Raw genomic sequence first — 20,838 nt, 5'->3', positions numbered from 1 at the left:
GGAGCTACCACATATAAATTATTTCAAAAAGCTACACAACCACTGCGGATATTCACTGAAAAATGTGCATATAAGCAGTCCCCAAAAAATTCAAGTAATTGTGATCAGTATCGTAGACAGCTACGAGCTACGCGCGAGAGCCAGCAAAAAACCCTTTCTCACCTACTGTAACATAAGTGAAATAAATGCTGCAATACAAAGTCAACATTTTGCAAATATGAAAGCTGAAGAATAGCTAAATTTCGTCCAGCTCATACCGATATTTAATGTGATTGGATGTAATTTGGACAGTATGGCGGAAAAAGGAGCAAATTACAGCTCCCCATTTAGAGAACAAAGGGCAAAATATTTACTTAAGGCTACCACGGGCGAAGTTTCTCCCCAGAGCGGGCGATCTGAACTTTATAATACGCACTGAGCGGTGGATCTTCTCACAATCTCATTCATTCTGACCTCAATCTCAGCTGTTTCGAATAGCTTTGTAGCACGAAAGCTTTTCAACTTGCTCCTCAGAAAGAAAATGCTGAATGTATGTTGTCTTCTTTACCTTCTCGGTGCTTCATCACCATGGGTGGCTACCGACTATATTCTTCAATCCGCAAGTTATATCCTACCACTCAAGAGGCAGTGCCCTACTATCTGAAACTAGATCAGGGTGCCTTAGAACACGCAGCTACAAAGGTTGGCTGTGGTTTAATTCTGGTTAACCGTAGTGGAATTGCGAAAGCAACGGCTGCATGGCTACGCTCGAGGTCAATTGTGAGTCGGGTCCATAAGTTCTCTCACCGGTGTTAGATTCTTTTTATGCCACAGCCGGTCGCACACAGAACAAACACTTCCAAGGGGGTTGTTAGTGAAGCGGCGGTGAACCTCTCGCGTGGCCGACTCGTGCTCGCCCACTCTTTGTGCAAATTCTGCGCGCCGACAACCTTCGACGTCACGGGCAAAGCCCTCTTCCTTCCTTTCTCGAGACATGCAGCGCGCTCTTCATCCATTTCTTCTACACATCGTCTCCTGGGGGTTTCGTTGTGCCCGCCATTTGTGGCTACGGCCTACGAATGTGGAGCGAAAGCTTTGGCTGCGGGCGATCGAACGTTGCATCGAACCCAAGCAGCGTTCCGTTGAACGCATCTAATTTCACCGGCGTTTTAGGCGGTGGTGGTAAAGGCGTTTATTGCATCTAAATATGGGGGACACTTAAGTACCGCCTTTAAGGATATGACGCGACAGCGTAGGCTACCATCCCACATATAAAGCTCCTCTTTAACCAAGCCGTATGAACGTGCCTGAGAGGCCTGTAGGGGTAACGTGGATACCTGAGTCCTGGCAGGCTGATTCAGACATAACCTTCCCATGCATGTGAAACGAGAGACCCAAGTTGGCAGCTCCTGTCATTTGCGGCTACGGCATACGAGCATACGAGCCCACGCGACGAGCCGAGCTGGCTGGTGTCGCAAAAAAAGGAAATTTAATCAAGGTCAGACGTGTGGAGTATGTGGTAAATCCTCAGAAACAAGTGAATATATTCCCTGCAACATGACGGTGACCATTTCTTGAGAGTAAGGCGAGCAGCACTTAAGCACTGTGTTAGCGCGCTAATAATTTAAATATACAGAACCAACTACCTGCATTTGTAACATTCGTTAAGCTGAAAAATTTCTTGATGCACGCGACGGGATTTCCGAAGAGTAGAAGTACATACTTTACGGGATACGTGGTCTGCGAATAAGAACTGCTAGCAGATAAGAGATAAGAAATTCAAGAGTTTCATTGTCATCGCCATCATCAGCAACCGCTTAGGCATGGTATTCAAGCTTCTCTATTAACCTAAACTGAATGAGAATGCTATGTTCGATATTGTCACGGAGGAACACGGAGGAACGAAGACGAAGTAGTTGAAGGGCAGAGGTGTGCGTGGTGTCAGAAGTGGGATTGCGTGGAAACGTGCGCTGGTTGGTCTGTGACGCGTATTGCCATTCCCCGAAAACTGCAGCAACGGAAGTGCCGGGTGCGTCACTGAAAAATAAAACACAACCCTACGTTTTGTTTGAGCATGAAGCGCTGTATGGCAACTGATATGAAATATTAATATAATAGTATACATTAAAATTACTTTCTGTAAAGTGCATAAGATATCGGTGGCGTCCATCGCGCCATCTTTGCGACATTGAATAAGTTAATTTCAAAAATCGACGCCGCGTAAATTCGTTAAAAGAGTTTAAAGCTTGTTAAAAGGTGATTGTTGCTGAGAGCTCTGTCTGAACGCAACCGAAAGGGAACATACACTCACTGAAGACAGGAGTTGATTACAGTGAAGGTAATTGTATAGTGCAACCGTTGTCTTACCGTCATATTATGGCTGCGTTCGCGGCTGGTTTTGCTGCTGTTCAGAACAAAAACATGCTATTATGCAACCTAAAGGGGAACATACTCGAGGAAATATGGTCGTATATCATTTGAATGTTGTGCATTTACAAAAAAATAAAAAAACTGCACCTACAGTAATCGAGCACATGTCTTTCAATCACGTACGTGGCGTGAATCTACTGCGCCACAGAAGCGACGGGTAGTGCGTTCTTTATATGCGCTCTTATTCGTTTTGATTCAACGTATTGATAATAACGCGACGGACACAATTGGCATGATCATAGGATTTCTGCAAGCAATTTTAATCCATGAAACTATTTTATTGCGTATGCATTTTAGTTTGTGCCCTTCAATGTATACTCAGAAAACATATAGCTTCATTGACTTCCTTTTTGTTGTGTTTTATTTTTTAGTTACGTCACCCGGCACTTCCGTTGCTGCAGTTTTCAGGGAATGGCAATACGCGTAGCACAGAAATCGTGTTTCTGTTGTCGTGGACTCGTGCACGCACCTTCGTTCAGCGAGCAGCTACGGACAGATTCCCTTGCTAATTATATTCCAAATTTACAAACTTCCAAATTTTTTGCTCTGTATTTTTTTCCTGTCATTCAATTGTGTTATCTTAAAACTTAGAGTATTGTTACTTGATAAAGAATTTAATGTACATATTCAGTATCTGTAGGACACTTGGCAGTCCACACTGATCCCAATCCCCCTTCGTGGGTATGTGCCATTTATCAAAGCAGAAGAAGAAGAAAAGAAGAAGAAGAAGAAGAAGAAGCGGAGCCGGCAGCTTGCGGATGTCACCTAACCGCAAGTATTTGTGAAAAAATAGGCTGTGGGCAGCTGAATCGTCGTGGACTTTCGCTTCCTGCGGTACAAGTCAGCTCTGGTGACTCTGGTGCTGCTTCTAATTAGTCATGGACGCCTCGTGTGAGCAGACAGCACCGCCGAACCAGATTTGTGCTGACGACGCTTCCTATAACCAAGGACCATCATTGAACCAGGACTGTGCGGGGGTGAACAATTCGGATGGACAGAAAGTCTTACCTAATCAGAAATGTACCGGGGACGGCTCACGTAGGCACAGAGAATTGCGGGACCAGAACACCGCCGACGAGCTTCCGTTTCAACGGGCATCGCCAAAACAGAACTTTCCCAATAATAACTCGTGCGAGGAGCCAGTATTAGTGGACCACAACTATGCCGGAAACGATTCCTGTGGGCAGAGCGTGCCACAAAACCAGACCGGTGCCGGGAGTGATTTATTTCCTTTCTGCCGTCACATCCCTCGACCTCCGCTCTGGTACTGCATTAGTACTGGATGCATCAACTATCTCTGCTTCTGCGACAAAGACGGGCGCCGCGAGCATACAAGCTTCACCAAGGGTTAGTAGTTTCTTATAATACATCAAATTAAGGCTTCTGATGAAAACTAATATGATTATATTCGACTCCAAGATGACTCTAAGTGTCCGCGGTCCACGGTGTGTCAGCGCCTATAACACAGCGAACAACATTTGACGTGATGTGGGTATGGCTTAAAGGCCAGCGGTACAACTGTTCTGGTTAGCTTTTTGCACCGCTGGCTTAGGTGTTCACTATAAGGTGCTCACTATAAGGTGTTCACTATAAGCAACGAAAACAATTGCAGTTAAAAAATATCTGCACCATCAAGTGAAGTGAAATTTCGGGCAGCCGTAATTTGACGTATGGGCAGGGCCGGTGTTGAATAAGTAGTTTATGTTCGACAACTATGTATCTACTATAAGTGCCAAGTCGCATTTGGCTGGGAGCCTGCGTGAACGGTGGTGCATGTCCCACAAGCAAAGCAGCCCGAGTTGATTTAGACTCATAAGGTTATTAGCTTAGAAATTTCTATGCACGATCATCATGCGTTTCCTGTCACCGTAACGAGTGCGTCTTGTTGAGCATCCGAAGAACCACAGTACAACGTGTGCGAAGACACAACTTCAAATGGAGTTCACTTTCTAAAGGGTTGCATTGCGCAAAGTTTTCACATACGCATGTGATAGAGTTTTGAATTTTCCTCGCAGCGATCAGCTACAAGTCTCCATGCGTCTGGGCGACCTGCAAAAGAGGCAAAATCCCAGTAGACGCTGTGCCCGGAGGCGACGACACGGTAGGCGCGATCACCTATGTTGGGCGCGCGGTGCACGAGAGCAACGTTATACTTGGCAAGGTGCTCACCATCCTCGCTTACTGCTACGTGGGCCAAGATAAAGTGGAACACAAATACTGGGACTACCAGGTCAGTGCAATGACACTGATTTCTTCTCCATTTTTCTCGCTATTGCACATGCAGTGTTATCACGCTGCTACAGACTCCGCTATATATGAGCACCTAATTATACCGAAGTTGCGATCACAAGCGTGGGAAGAATCGCGCATCGCGAAGACGGCAGGAAAACACTCGCCGTGAGAGCGGCAAATTGGTCAGGTATGCAATAATAGAGTCTTGCATCTCTGTTCCGCGGCATGCCGCTTACATACCTCCCATGAAGCAGCGATCCAAATCACGTGAATGTAAGTAGAGTGCTTCGATTTTGCTGCGTGTTGGCTCCTATAGACGGTGGTATGAGAAGCTTATTGTACCGAAGAGACTCAGGCCAAGAAGGACGCCAGCTCTGGAGGCGTTCCTCATCATTTGAGGCGTCCCTCAAAGGTGGAATAAGAATAAACCTTCGAAACCTCTTTGATGCCAAGTAAGGCACTCTACTGCTGGGCCATCCAAGCAGGTATATGTGCCTTGGTTAAAACGGAGTGTCAGGTGATCGTCTACGACCGGTAAATAGATACAGTGGTAGATTAACATTGTATCCTCATAAGACTGTGTGAGATACCAGAGGCAGAAATTAAGATATTTGTAAATAATCTAGTAGAAACTACATGTACGCGAAAGAGACACCGCGATAGGGACCACAGACGAGAGCCTTCAACCCTACCACGCCATATGCACTTCAAAGCAGAGCTTAAAGGTAACCTGCATTTTTCCCCCTCTTTGCTTCCTGCAAACTAAGACACCACTGAAGGAAAGCTATCAGCACTAACGTTTTACTTCCGGCTAAGAGGCAAGAGCCGTTAAAGTAATATTGTCGCAAGTTCACGGCTCCTGAGAGAAGAAATACGTATTGTACTGATATGTGATGATTATGTAGGTGATGGATATTTTTTAAAAACTCTAATTTCGACAAATTATTGGTAATTACGATATAATTTAAGCAAAAACGAAATTTCTGCCTTGCCAAGTAGGTGGCTTAGTGCAAAGAGCTCCCACGTTTCTGCGCCTCCTCTGAACTACTATGCAACTTCATGAGAGCACCTGAAGTCTAGAACTTGTACAGGCTGATGGCCAGCAACCTTGGTGTGCCACTGAAGAATGTGTTTTGCTCTCCACAGTCTAAACCAAGTCCATGTCATCCCAAATTCGCGTGCGCAGTTTTCAAAATAAAAAAATAATTGCTATCAACATCATCATGATCGTAATTTTCACAACTGCGCCCAATGAAGGGTTTTTCACCAGTTAATCCTGTCCCGTGCCAACTGCAGCACCCACCTCAACCCAGCAAACTTACTTATCCGTCCGCTTGTGATCTTCTGCGGCCTCCTGTCTAGTCTGCCTTCTCTCGGAACCCAGTTCATTACACTAAGCGACCATCGCTTATGTTGCCTTCGAGTGGCCTAGTCTGGTCGTGTTTATTGCTTATTCTCAATTTCAACTGGGCTGTCATTGACTCAAGTTTATTTTTTAGTCAATCCAGCTCTCTTCCTGACTCTTAGCACGTTACATATACAGTCCTTGTCAGAAGTGTAGATCCCACGGAGTATGCTCCTGAGTCGTGCAGTGGCGCTGATTTAGCCTTAGTGGAGGTCTTTCCCATCGGAGAGGATAGGACAAAAAATCTTACCACCGAACGATTCGGAACACAGAAAATGTTTTACAAACCGCGTGAAGTGGCTCAGAAGCAGCCCAACTGGGCTCTGGACTTTTGACAAAGACTGTGCATATGATTTTCCTTTGTTTACGCTACTGCGCGGTCCTCACGCCAACTTCAACCGTTTTTTGCTATACCCTCTTAGTTTGTGAGTACCGGAAAGATACAGCTGTTGACGATAAGCTGTCAGTCATGGCCTGCGGATGCCTGCCAATGCACTTGACTTCATTCTTAGTAAAGAGAAATCATTTTCGTCCCGTAAGCAACAATTCGGCGACGTCCATGGCCCGAGATTCGAATGACGTGATCACGCCCATGAACGGTGCCACGACGTATGTAAGATGATATCTGTAGCCATGAATGTTGAAGCGTAACTCACGAATGACCCCAGATAGATCCTTACTCATTTTTATTACGCTGCGTAGCGAGACAAGAGTACTTCGAAACGTAACGTACTATAAGTTGTAGAGAGTCTATACAGTCATTACGCACAGTCATTACTCAGTTATACGCATGACTCATGACTCAAATTCGTTTCGCAATGTCGCATGACTTAGTACCTTACGAAGTAACGTAATGTTCGGTGTAGGCTTGGTACAAACGCCACGTATAATCATGACTCACTATCCAGATCATGTCTTCTGACTCATAGTCATTATGCAGTGTAGCATGACTAGCGACTCTTTATTTATTAACGAAATGAAGGTAAGGTGTAGAGTTTGTACAAACATTACGCGCACTCATGACTCATAACTCGGTGTGTATGCAGCGCAGCATGTCTTTGCACTTGACAAAGTAGCCTAATGTTTTCACATTCTCGCATGTAAAAGCAGTCTCCTGGTCATTTCACTACCGTGGTCCATACTACCTGTTACATTTCCGCATAAACGAGATACCTTTCTTGGTCCTTGCAATGATTTGCAGTGTAGTGTAAACTGTCATGACCTGTCAATATCCGTCTGTAAACTTTACACAACACAAATATCTGCTCCATAGTCTTCTGCGCTCTCTTCAACTTACGTTGAATCCCTCCACTTTTCTGCCCCATATAGTGGAGTTACCGGTAAGATGGAACTGTTGTATACTCGTCTTGAGCAATACCGCTAAGTTGCTAGTCATATTCTGCGAATATTTGCCGAATGCGCTCCATCCCAATCTTATTCTGCTAGTCATCTCCCTTTTGTAGTCGGAATCTGCGGTTGCTACCGGTCCAAAGTATATTCGCATACCACTTTAATATGTTTCTACCTGTCGTAAATTCTTGTTTTGTTCCCAGTCTATTGAACATTACTTTAATCTCCTGCATATTAATTTTATGTGCACCGTTACTTCAATTTCATGTATATTAATTTTTAGGCTTACCATTCTGATTTCCTTGTCCAGAGCAATAATCATTATTGGTAAACGGTGAATAGGAGATTGCAGAAGTGTTCTCCATGAACCCTTAACCGTTAACTAAGTGTCGCAATTCCCGTCTCTGAATACTTCCTTTATGGAAGTGGTTAACAGAACTATTTGTATGCTATCTCCTTTCCAAATACCTCTTCTTATGTGAATTTTATTATTTTCATTATGAAGGAATTATGGTTGCGGCTGGAGCCACTTCAAAAACAAGTAAAAATAATTGGATCGGCACAAACTTTCTGACGAAGTTTTATTTAAATAAAGTAAAATAAATGAGCTGAAGTAAGAAAAAGTTAGGTAGGTAGCGTGGGAGTAGAAACCACGTGGCCCCTTAAATGGCAACTACGGAGGTTTTTTGACATTCGAATATTTTAGTAAAAATTTTACCATAGGTTCTCCTCTCCGTCCTGACGCATTCCACAAAATTTGGGCGCCGTACGATAATCCGTTCACGCGCAACATGGCTTTAAAATATGCCGCTTTCATGGCCTAAGTTGAGAGTATTTCTGCGGGCAACACTGAGTTTCTGACGTCACACACAGTATACCGGAGTTACTGTCCACTTCCCGCGTGATTATGAAATTGTGAGGCTTATATTGAACTGCCTCAGACATTTTATGCAGTGCGTCATGATTTCCATGCTTTATTTTCACCATCCAACGCACGTACGAGTGTTTTTCTAATACTGAGTGTGACGTCACCATTTCTACAACTGGGACGTCGTTTCTGGCCGTGAAAGCAGTTTCGGTTTCGATTTGCTGTTTTTCTTTTTTAAAAATACTTCTACTTGGAATTTCGAAAAACGGTTTTTTGTGTTGGAGTCAGGACATGCCAAGGAATGTAATTCATCTAAAAACACTAAATGATGAAAAAACCATTGGAGTTGCCCTTTAAGATTTCCAGTTGGCTACGCGCGCTATCCACAGGTCACGAATGCCCGTTGGCTGGAGCTGCGAACACAGGGAGATATAGGGAATGTGTGGTGCAGCCGAAAGTTTAATATAAGAATCGAAAATATTGACATAAATATTAGTTTAAACAACTAAATACACAAAATGTAATGTCAAAGCATCCAAAAAAAAAAGCAAGGAAGACAAACATCACTAACGATAACACATTCATACTCCCTCCTTCAGTACTCGGTTCAGGAGCTCTCCGCATCTTTTCTGTATATAGAGGTTGTCTGATTCGTCTACTACTTCCTTTTCGTCGTCTTGGTGTTCGTTTGCGCTCTCGTGAATAACAGAGCTGACCTCTCCTGCTACCAACACGGCAATCGTACGCCGTTAGAGACATTGGGTCGCCATTCGGTCTAGTTGAGCTCGGGCCGGTATTATTGATCAGGTCAGTCCTGCAGGGCGGACACAAAAATGTCGTTCCAATGAGTGAACGGCAAAGTGGCGCATAAGTGTTTCCAAGAAGCTGACGCACAAAGTAGGGTTAAAAGCTGATGTAAATGTGTAGCGCTGCGCGCAGTAGATCCGGTGCAACTTTTCGAAGGGAGTCAGTCAGTCAAACACTCAGTCCAAGCATTTTATCCGAACAGAAGGAAATATGCCTGCTTATGGACAGGGAGTGACATAAAGGTGGCTGCAAAATTGCGAGTATGGCGATTGCTGTTTTTTTTTGTGTGTGTGTGTGTTTTTTTTAGAAATGCAAAAGATCTGTAGCTTGTTTTTTATGCCAGTGTTGGGATTGGTCCGTGTTTGGTACATGGCGACTGCATGTCCTGAATACAATGGTGTCTTGTTTTGTCGGCGGATGGGAACCGCCAAGACACTTAGCGCGGGTGTTTAATGATGGTACATGTGTTATTGCTGCATCTGCGCCATTGGTTGCTTCGATGTGCTGTTAGTGTCTTCCCCACTTGCTGGCAACTTGGGGGTTAGTGCGAAACTGATTTTCGAATTGTGAGCCGCTACTCGGGTGAAAATGTAACGGTTAAGCTTTCAAAACAGGTTCAGCAGAGGGTAGCAGTAAGGATACATAAAATGGCTCCTTGCACAGCGCGACAAATCAACTGAAGCTCGCTATTTTTGCAGTATCGCCTATCCACTTCAGAACGTCTCCAAATGTAAAAAATGAGTTCTTCAGACCCTTTTTGCCCGCCTCTCACGTCGTTTGATTGATGGCATACTGTGTTACCAATCAGATCCAGTGTAATCACACTCGGTGTTGAAACTCTGATTCGCAGGCGCTCGTTTCCGATGGTGCACGCCTGGAGTGGCAGGCTGCGACTGATGGCGCAGTGCTGAAAAGAGCCATCCAAGGGGGCATGACCTCCGATAGAGAGCCGCTCTACGTTGCACGCGCTCTCTACAAGGGAATGAAGACTGCCGGCAGGCTGCAGCCTTCTCAGCGCTGCGCGATAGTCACCTACGGCGGCGTCGAGCATCGCTATACCGACTACGAAGTCCTCGTCTGCAAGACAGTCAACTTCTCAGAAGCCCATACATCATCTTCAGCTACAGTAGCACTCAATCCTACTTGAAATGGCTGGTGAACGTCGCATGCAGCAGAGGGCATATTGCTTATTTTGAGCAGTCATCGCAATGCGGGTATATGTTGGAGAGTATGGTGTAGGCAATTCACCAAAGTTTTCAAAATGTGCGCAAAAATGCCGCTGTTCGGAAGTGCTCCCGATGGCCTTATCCGTCTGGCGGCATCACAAATTGCGAATTATTGAAATGAAAATCACCGAACATAAATGACTGTGAATGAAAACGCGCTGACGGAAAACATTTTGGTCATTCGTGCATAGGCATTGCGGGCAGAGCCACTATGGAACCACTATCAATCGCTTGGAGAGCACAGAGGCCTCCATCACACACATGGCCATCGCCTTCACCGTGGTCATTGCGCTCATCATACTCATGGATAATTTAATGCATTTGGACTAACAGTACCTGCGAACACATTATCCAAAACGAATTCCTAACTAAACGCTTCATCAAAGCCTCAGCCAACACCAAAAATGTTTTCCTACCATTCCGACTTAAAAATTTTCCTTAGCTCGGTAACGAAAATTAGCACATTTAATCAAAATAGCTGTTTGGGCCAGTTGGTTCATACTTACGCCCTAAAAGACCAGCGAAAAAAAAAAAGAAAACAGGTAAAAAGGAACACAAAACGCATTTCAGTGCCCGTCCTGTCATTTTTTGTTCCTTTGTCCCCGTAATTATTTTTTTTGCGCTGGTCTTTTTATGTACCGATTACAAAAAGAAAGTCAGTCTTATAGCAGAGAAGGGGTGACACATGGTTTGCTTCAATGCTGAAGACATCTGATCACCAGCTAAACCAGATTTTTCACTTGTTAAGTGATTTGATCGAGTCCAATATTTATTATCAGTTCTTAACATAAGTGATCAGCAAGTTAAATAACACTATTTACTCGCACACGCCCTCAAACATAATGAAACTCAATTGATAAGTCACTGTCTGGGCGTGCACCATATTGCACGGCATGAGCGAAAATGGCAACACGCAAGGAGACACACATATGGCACGCGACATAAATATTCTCCGACGAGAATCCCAAGCAGTATACATTGAGGCAGATGTCAGTGATCAGCAATATGTGCCACAAAAGTGCGCGTGTCAATTTAAACGCCCCTTTCTGGACGGAAACAATGCTTTGGACTTACCAGCACGGATAGCAGAGACCAGTTTCAAATTCTTTGAAGAAACGACAGTCTACGTTCTTGCGCAGACGAGACGAAGGACTTGAGCCTGCAGCGAAAAGAAAAAAAAAAGCGTGAGAAATGTCTTTCCTGCACATTGCGTCACTGCGACAGTATACATGTACACGAATCGGCTCGGTCCCACCTCTGGTCTCGACGCCATCAGCTCAAAACTGCGGGGTTAAATCGCCGTTCTGAAAGCGTGACTTTAGGATATGAAGCGCGCTGCCTTCGAACGTACAGGTTGCTGGCAAAAGAACCGTAAACTTAACCCATCACCCTGCATGCTCTCCCGCATTTATGGCAACGTTCCCGTAAAGCAGCAACAACAGACGATCAAAATCGATTGTAGGCAGCGAGAAAAATAATGTGGCATGCAAACACGTCAATGCGTATCACCGGGACTGCATTAGCGCTCGTCGACGCATACTTTCGACCGCGGGATATGCTTGTGAGCGTCGTAGACGACTAAAATTGCACCATTAACATCCCGCAAAAAGGTCGTGACCATCTGAAAATTTTGGGATGCGCCGCTCCTCCAGTCTGAACTGAGGGAGTGGTATGCTCAGGTTGGGATCCAAGACGTCGTGCTCAGAGGCCGTTTCACAGACAAACAAGCAGCGTCGCGGACGTAAGCAATAACAAAACATGTTCAGGCCAAGTTAAATAGCAGAGAAAAACACGTAAAACGAAATGTAAAACGTCACTTACATGCGCGGCTGAAATTTGGCGCCAAGGATCCGTTGCAACACCACCACCGCGACGACCAGCCATCCGCCGTTTCATTCCGAAGTTCACACTTTCACGAAGTCGTTTCATAGTGAGGCATCGATGAGTGCACTCGATGAAATAATCGCTGAGAGCAACCGAACTTTTCTAAAAACACAGATGAGTACCAACGACAAAGAGCACGAACGCTGACTCGTGCGGCAATCGCCGTCGTCGTCTTCTCGGACTCGCAGAGTCGCAGGGAACGCAGGCAGGCTCAAGCAACTACGAACACGTGACTGTGTTGAGAATAAAAGCAACTGCTTCGCTTCTTGCCTCACCACCACTCCCCCCTCACCTGCCCTTTCTCCCTGTTTTGCAGCGTACACACTTGTCTGTCCGCCCTTGTTCTGAGTTCGGCCTTGCTCCCTCCACGGTTAAGCTCGCGTAGCAGTCAAAAGACGGGACGACCAAGGGGTGTCGGGGGGGGGGGGGGGAGGTGAAGGGGGGAGGCACCGCTTTTTGTAAGAAGATAAGATGCTCCCAACTTTCGACGATTCCCCACCTCCTCCGGGGAAAAATGGGGGGTCCTTTTGTGGTAGCTCTTGAAAGGACATCGGACGGGAAGTAGAAACACAGCCGCACCCAGCTTGAAACCGGTTACCATCATAAAAAAAAAAGAAACAAGCGGCAAACTTTTTTTTGCTTGAGCTGCAGGGACGAAATGGTGTAAAGTCATGCGAAAGAGACTAACGTCTTCCGTGCGGGTGATTGCGCAGAGTATATTTAAGCCATGCGGTTTCAGATAGCATAAATCCCGAAGTTACCCTCCTTTTACACTTTTTTTTAGAGTGTATGCATGCATGTATCTTGAGGTAACAGCGCGGAACAAGACGGGAGCACAAGATTAGAGGACGACACAACGAGCGCTGACTTTCAACAACCTTTTTTTTAGAGGACGACACGAGCGCTGACTATCCAGCATGTATGTATGTATGCATGTATGTATGTATCCATGCATGTATGTATCCATGCATGCCTGCATGCATGCATGCATGGATGGATGGATCGGATGGATGGAAGGAAGGAATATAGGAGCGTACTCTTTGAAATGGGGTGGTAGCAGTTGCTATCATGCTGTCTTTTCCCTATATCTTAACTACTGTTTAAGATCGGTTAACTATACCATCAAACTATTTATTGAATTTTTGTGTCTACATTGCTAACATTATATATGTCATTTTTCTGCTTTTAAGCCACCAATCTTCCAATCGTGTTTTGCTAGCTTCCACTGCAGGTTCATTCACCCGTCCAGTGGTATCTCTAAACCCCAGGGCCTCAGGAAGAGTGATTGCCTGCATCGACTTCCTATGGATACCATCACATTCGAGTATGATATGGTTGTTTCTGTGGAATTTCTACATACTGCACGTGTCATCTTCATTGTTAAATTTTTTTGTAGCTGCGTGTTACAAGGCACCCCGATCTAGCTTCAAAAAGTAGGGCAGTGCCTCTTGATTTTATCAAAGAAAGCTTCCTTCCTGATGTGCCTTTTCCATTTTCAGTATAGTTCCACACTTTGTTTCGTGTCCATTGAATTTATCGTTTTTATGATCTGTGTTTTTACTAAGCGGTGCAACGAGAGCGCCACATCGCGGGCGATGGCCGCCGAAAGGCTTTACCTTCTCGCTCTTAAGGGGTCTTAGGGCCTCCTAGAACTTTCTTCGCCATTCTTGCGATGCGCGCTATAGAGTATCTTCTCATAATATCAGCTGATCGCTTCCTGTGAAGCAGGTCATCGAAGATGGCTCAAAGAAGGCCGGGACTGAAGCGTAGGGCGTAAAACTTAGAAAAAGCAGCAGTCTTTCTGCGCTATACTTCACCGAAGGCGTCGTCGATATAACGGGAGACAACTATACTTGTCCATGCTAAGTGCAAACTATATGGCAACTGGATAGACGGCATGGCCGTTATAGTTGGATGTGATGTTCTGTACTACAACAAATAAGGATATCCTTAGGAAAAGCTTCGACATTTTTAGAAGTAGTTTGTGTGTTTGATAGACATGCGCGGCCGGAGAAACTTAAAAGCTTTCGCTCTTATAACTAGGTTCAAGCCATGCTTATCCAGTATTATCCAGTGTCACAGGTAAGTATTTGCTCATCAAATCTATGCAACTTTTACTCTTAAAACTGCTATAATACGTTTTTTGTTGTTGATGTCGCAGTTTTCTTTCAGAAAAGAGAAATCACGGACGTAGCTCCAGCAGTGACATTGAACGTGAACTCTTTATGATCAGGGTCATTTCAGCTTTCTACTGATAACGAAAAAGAAGTGCGGTCCTGAACAGGCATTTTGAAAGCGTCTTGAAAATTTTCTGCCGCTTACTGCGGTATTGTGAAACGAGGTGTGTTACACCTTACGATGAGATCTCAGTGATTAGTGAGGCATTTCCCCAAACAGTCGGGGCACTATAGACTGGCTCATGGAAGCCACTCGTACCGCCATAACACTCAAGAACGCATTTTCTCGAAGGGCAGCAAGAAATTGATTTCTGCACTGGGAAGAACGGAAGGTATTCATAGACTGCATATCAATCACGCAAGTATGGTGGGAAATGCGATGTTCGCGACATTGCTTTCTAGAGGTACTCAAGAGTCGCCTGATAAGTACTTAATATTACATAGCTCGCATCGTAATTCTCCAGGTCGTAATTTACCCATGCACCACTAGACGTAAATAGTGGCAGTGAATGAAAACTTTAGCCACTTTTCCATTTGTGGCAACGTCAAGGACTATCGATTGGCTATTTTGAACGCTCGATGTCGATTTCGACAGCCCGTTGAAGAGTCAACCACTAAATACGCCTGATGGGAGGCGAGTTGTGGCCTTCACTTTTAGTGCGAATGCAATATTTCACGAGGTCCAACCGGGCCTTCAGGATGTGCGCTACGGATACTGAGCCTTTCCTTTCCTGTAAATCAATTACTAACGAAAGCCTTAGTAGGGTATGAAAAAATGATAGTGCTGATGGAAATCTATAACAAATACTAATATTAATCTATTATAATTAGTGGCATAAAACAATGAAATAAAAACTAAAACTAAAAAATAAATAAAATAACATCTTCCTGAGCGCCATGGTTGCTGCATGGCACACCGCGAAACTGCTGCGGTACGTCAGGCTCGTCAGACGATTGATAACGCAAACGCTTTAAAATCTCACGTGACAATGAATATGCCATAGGCAACAACCGAGGAGACAGGCATGGCACTGAAATGAGCTCTTTATTGGGCTGACTTGCCCCAAAAAAGAACTACACTCGGCGGCAGCAACAAAAACACTTGACAGTTGTCGAACTAAATGATTCTCAGTGCATTCGTGAACGCTCAATTAAATGTCGGTAATGAAACATCGAGATAAGGCCAGCAAATGCAACTATAAAACGACATGAAACAATCGGAAAGCGGCCGCGTGTGGCTGCTATCCTTCGAGATAAATCTCGGCGGGACTTGTGCTCCTAAGGAAGTGATCAAGCCGAGTCTTTGGAAGCACTAAAATTAGAAGCACTGAGCGCGAACCAAGAGGGCTAAATCATCGCAGCATAACACAGATCGTTCTGCCCGGTTCAAGTGATATAAAGCCGAAAGCCACCTGCTCTGTGAAGCAACAAAGATCACACTAGATCGTAATCTATGAATATGAATGATTATGAATTCTTAGTATGAAAAAAATGTTGTCCTGTGTTCTACAAAAAGAGTCTAAAATGCACCGGGCCCTTGGGAAACATCGAAAATATGTTCGTGAGAAGTAACATCTTGTCGACGACTACAACAGCTTCGTCCGTCTGCCAAGCCCGCAGAAACCTTTCGGCTACTCGTTTCTATTGCAGGCTTGAAGCTTGAAGACGCAATGGCGATTTCCCTTGCAGGCCGCAGTGGTTCAGAAAGCCGAGTTGAAGGGTACACCTTGCACGCAGTGGAGCTGATTGAAGTGTCCGTTCAGTGCAACGGGTGGGACTGCTTTCGGTCCTTTTAAACCTCGTGGGGGCACGCTGAGAGATCTTAGCTTCACATTCAGACTCCAGACGGCATTCTTAGTGCAAAAAACAAACACGCACACAAGATAAAAGGAGGGACACGGGACAAGCGCTACTACATCTGGTTTATTGCACTGAAAAGACCTGCAATATATAGCAAAGACCAACACTCGCATCGCTTCACATGTGCTGCAGCTTTTTACAGTCGTATCGTACAGCAGCGACAAATCAGGCGATACCACCCCTCATTCTAATCATCTCTAAATTGCCAATAAGAGCTGTCCCGGCTATGAAAGCACACTGGAGATCATGGCTATACGGGAGCAGAAGTTCTGGAGGGTTGTCCTGAAACACTGCCTGAAGAGCACCTATCGCGCGGTCCATAATGGTGCCTTCTGCAGCGTGGATAGCAATTAGGGGCATTCCAAGCCGCATGACTACGTACGCCACACTGTGTTTAAGAGTGGAAAGTGTCGGTTTTAGAATAAACAGGCAGGAGTGCACCGCAAGTTCAGTGACGTTCCATGCGAGTGTCACGTCGAGGTCGGGGTACCTCAAAGCAAGTGCCATGCCCTGGAACAGCGAACAGCATTCATCCAACTCCAGCGTTGCTCCAGTGCGGTACAGTATCCAGGTCGGCACGAACCGTCGTGGTAACATCCAGGAGTAGAGCCATGCTATGCGCAACAGCCGGCTCGCCACGGTCTCAGCAGTTTGCACGGCATCGCCGATAGCGTTGCAGATGAGGGAGGAAGGCAGACTTCGTAGGCGCGGAAGCCACGATGAGGGAATATCGTCTAGACAATTTAATTCCGTTGATGTCAGCTTCGAGAGCGCCTCATGAAATTCTGCCATGTCGCTCGCGGTCATGTAAAAGACGAGGTGATACGGTTGAGATTGAAGCAAAACCGCGTCGAAGAAACGCACCGCAACGCGTGCTCACGCCGTCTGTCTTATTTGCAGGGGTGCAGACAGAAGTAAACGCATGGCGGAAGCATATATACCTTGGTAAACGGAGCGTTCAATCTCTTTCTCTATGGCGTCCAGTTCAAGAAAAAATCTGAAGGTCAGCGCCGCCTAGACGAGCCAGCCGAAAGCAGAAAATCCTCACGCGCATGTGCCCGCCTCCTGCTGGCGCGACCTTTCCTTTGTTCCGTATGCCTTGTCACTGTCGCTGTGTCACTCTCGCGATAATGATGACCATGATTGAATGGTCGCTCTCTTCAAGGCGAGCGGGCAGAAGATGAGCGGACGGCTACCTTGCGACAACGTTACAAGAACAAACTCAGTTTTACGAGGAGAGTGTCCCAAGTGGCGGTTGTGAGAACTAGCGGCGCTGCAGTCAACTCTTGCTCTTTGCCACGTGATTCCGTTCCCTCAACGGTAGGGTCCTCTGAGCAGCGTCACCTGTCGACAGATAGCGGAAAATATTGTAAAAATGAAATAACAGCAGTTTAAAGCACTGCCGTACTCGTTGCTTCAATAGCACAATGGATTGACACTACTTACCTCAGCACTAAGTGAATAAAACATCTGTTCGAACCTTGTATTGGCAATTTCTTTTCTTCAATTTTTTTTTCATTTTTTACCGCAACTATAAAATAAGCTTCCAAGCTCATTCCTGGGGAGTGTTCCCCTTAAGGTTGCAATATGTAGTGTCGTTATTTAATAATACCCGCAAAACCAGCTGAGAACTCAGCCACTAGATGAGGTCAATGGTACCACTAATCAATTACCTTCACCGTAATCATTTCCTGCCTTCAGTGAGTGTATGTTACCTTTAGGTTGCGTTCAGAGACACCTTTTAGTGACTATCGCCGTTTAACCCGCTGATAGGCAACCAGTGAGGAGAAAGAAGTTGCGGGATCCTACCGTTGAGGAGACGGAATTACGCCTTTTTGCGAAGCGCGTCGTCTGCTACACGCGGCGCGAAAGCATGGAGCGGCCAGCACACACGTAGCTTTTGCGTGCTGCCGTTGCACTGTACATGGCTGCAGTATAATTATAACTACATTACGCAACTGTGGCTTGCAAGCGACGCATTACCTTGAAGAACGCGTTTATGTTATGCGAAATTCATTGGTAATGCTGTGAAACAAGCGTGAGCGCCGTCGGTTTCCTCGCAAGCACTATTTCTTGCGTTACTCCCTCGCTTGTGTTTTGTAGTATGTTCTTTCAGAGAATAGATCCTATCATGCAAACAAATTAGTCAACTTTTCAGTGCATAGGAGCACTCTAACCTTAGAAAGTAACGCAGTGGGTGTCACGTTTACTACTGTGCTGCACATATTGCCGCAATTACACGCAGAAACCTGCTAGCCTGGGCAGCCTGTTCATGCAGTGCATGAAGTCTGGCTTCTCGCGTCAAACGATATAGTGAACACAGTTTACGCATAAATGGCCTCCGTCGTTGCCTAATCAGCTCTTTTCTTAATTTCTCACTTTCGAAGTATGGCGTGGAACATAGCTCCGGATCGGCACTCTTGCACTCCTGTGTATAGCAATGTAAAAAAATTCCTTTGTCGTCTAAAACGTCAGATGCGAAGAGTTCACTAAAAGAGGAATAAGTGAGAATGGACGTGTGCACTGTGAAAGGAAATGACTGAACAAGAGCATGAGTCTATTAAAAAAATTTATTGCGAGTAATCAAGTCGCGCCCTTGATAGATTCCCCTCCTCCTTTACACACACACACACACACACACACACACACACACACACACACACACACACACACACACACACACACACACACACACACACACACACACACACACACATACACACACACACACACACACACACAACGCATACAAAGAAAAGAAAAACGACATAATTTTAATGTCTGTAGCGGATGTTAATGTATTTTCAAACTAGCCCTGGACTGTAGTTTTAAAACACGTACGATAGTTAAGGTATCTACTGCGCCGGAAATTTATCACGGGTCCAGGGCAAGCTGGCTGACGGGCAGGCGGTAACCCGCTATCGTCAGCAGAAAGAACAAACTGCTCGTCGATCGTCGAACAAAGACTGCCCGTCACAATCGTCAACGCTCAATTTAAAGGCTGCTCAGAACAATCTAGATAACGTCGCAAACTGCTACTAGCACAACCTGGAACATTGCAGAAACATACGCAAGTGATCGGAATCTACGAGACAGATCTCGGCGCATCGTTCGAGACAAAGAAAATGATAACGCGTCGTATCGCTACAATGAGCATGAACAAACACGGGATACAGAATTGATACGCGTGCAGACTCAGTGATAATTAAGGCCGCATGCCTGCGGCTGTTAAAAAACAACACAGTTTTGAAGGTTTCGCGGCATTACTCTCCCCTTAAAAAAACATCGCCTCTATGTTCTAAAATAAACAAAGCAACTTAAATAGAAACCTTACAAAGTTTAAACACAACTGATTCTTTTACGCGCGTAGTAAGGCTTCAGACGAACATGTACGATTTCCGGGCGCGTGCGTCGCTGTTGTGATGCTGTCGTACCGTCGGGAATGACTTCATAGTCCTCTTGTGCGACGCGGCGAAGGATTTTGTACGGCCCACAATATCGACGCAACAGCTTTTCACTTAGTGCACGGCAGTGAACTGCAGTCCAAACCCACACTTGGTCTTCTGGATTGTACTCTGCGTGGCGTCGTCGTAAGTTGTATCGTCGGGTGTCGGTGAGCTGTTGGTCTTTAATACACAGCCGTGTGAGTTGTCGGGCTTCCTCTGCACACTGCAGGTAGGCGGCGACGTCAAAGTTGCCCTCGTTAGTTACGTGCGGCAGCAGTGCGTCGAGCGTCGTCATGGGCTCCCTGCCATACACAAGCTTGAATAGGGTCGCTCTGGTCGTCTCCTGGACTGCCGCGTTATACTCGAAGATCACGTACGGCAAGATGGCGTCCCAGGTCTTTTGTTCAACGTCGACATACATGGCGATCATGTCCACGATCGTTTTCTTCAGGTGCTCCGTAAGGCCATTGGTCTGAGGATGGTATGCAGTTGTTTGTCGATGGCTTGTATGATTGTATTCTAGGATGGCTTTCAACACTGTCTGCAGCCGTTTCAGATGGTCTTCAAAGTTTGACGAGAAGACAATGACATCATACAAGTATACCAGGCAAATCTGTCACTTCAAGCCCGCCAGCACAGTGTCCATTACTCATTGAAAGGTCGCTAGTGCGGAGCAGAGGTCAAATGGCATCACCTTGAACTCGAAAAGGCCATCCGGTGTGATTAATGCGGTCTTCTCGCGATCCCTTTCATTGATCTAAATTTGCCAATATCCGCTCTTCAGGCCTATCGATGAGAAGTACATTGCATTGCAGAGCCGGTCCAGTGTGTCATCGAGGCGGGGAAGTGGGTAGACATCCTTCTTAGTTATGCTATTCAAGCGGCGGTAATCGACGCAGAAGTGACGTGTGCGTCTTCTTCACCAAAACGACTGGTGCCGCCCAGGGGCTGTTGGATGGCTGGATCACGTCATCAGCATTTCCTCAACTTGATCGTGTATGGCCTGGCGTTCTCGTGGCGATACACGTTAGGGGCTTTGACGTAGCGGTCGAGTGTTTTTATCCGTGATGACTGATGATGCGATGCTTTGTCAACGAAGTTTGCCGCCCCTTCGACGCTAAAGAAAAGCACTCACTGTAGTTTTCAAGAAGAGTGCGAATTCGGTCTTGTCTGT

The 20,838-nt window shown here is 45.6% G+C and overlaps 1 protein-coding gene across 1 annotated transcript; it reads left to right on the top strand.

The window, feature by feature from the left end:
- Positions 1-737: 737 nt before the first annotated feature.
- LOC146206123 (pfs47 receptor-like) lies at positions 738-10,218 on the top strand. The gene is made up of 3 exons (XM_084608606.1): positions 738-759; positions 4,425-4,639; positions 9,922-10,218. The coding sequence occupies exons 1-3, from the start codon at positions 738-740 to the stop codon at positions 10,216-10,218; spliced, it is 534 nt and encodes a 177-aa protein (XP_084464732.1).
- The last annotated feature ends 10,620 nt before the right edge of the window (positions 10,219-20,838 follow it).

Source organism: Amblyomma maculatum, chromosome 1 (assembly GCF_055883805.1).
Source record: "Amblyomma maculatum isolate TAMU_Amacu chromosome 1, ASM5588380v1, whole genome shotgun sequence".
In the NCBI taxonomy this organism is placed as follows: Eukaryota; Metazoa; Arthropoda; class Arachnida; order Ixodida; family Ixodidae; genus Amblyomma; species Amblyomma maculatum.
This window is presented reverse-complemented; position numbering and strand designations above follow the sequence as displayed.

Coding starts and splice junctions, on each gene's coding strand:
- LOC146206123 (XM_084608606.1), top strand. CDS start 738: ATGGCTACGCTCGAGGTCAATT. Junction 760..4,424: donor GGCTACGCTCGAGGTCAATT/GTGAGTCGGGTC, acceptor TTTTCCTCGCAG/CGATCAGCTACAAGTCTCCA. Junction 4,640..9,921: donor ACAAATACTGGGACTACCAG/GTCAGTGCAATG, acceptor TCTGATTCGCAG/GCGCTCGTTTCCGATGGTGC.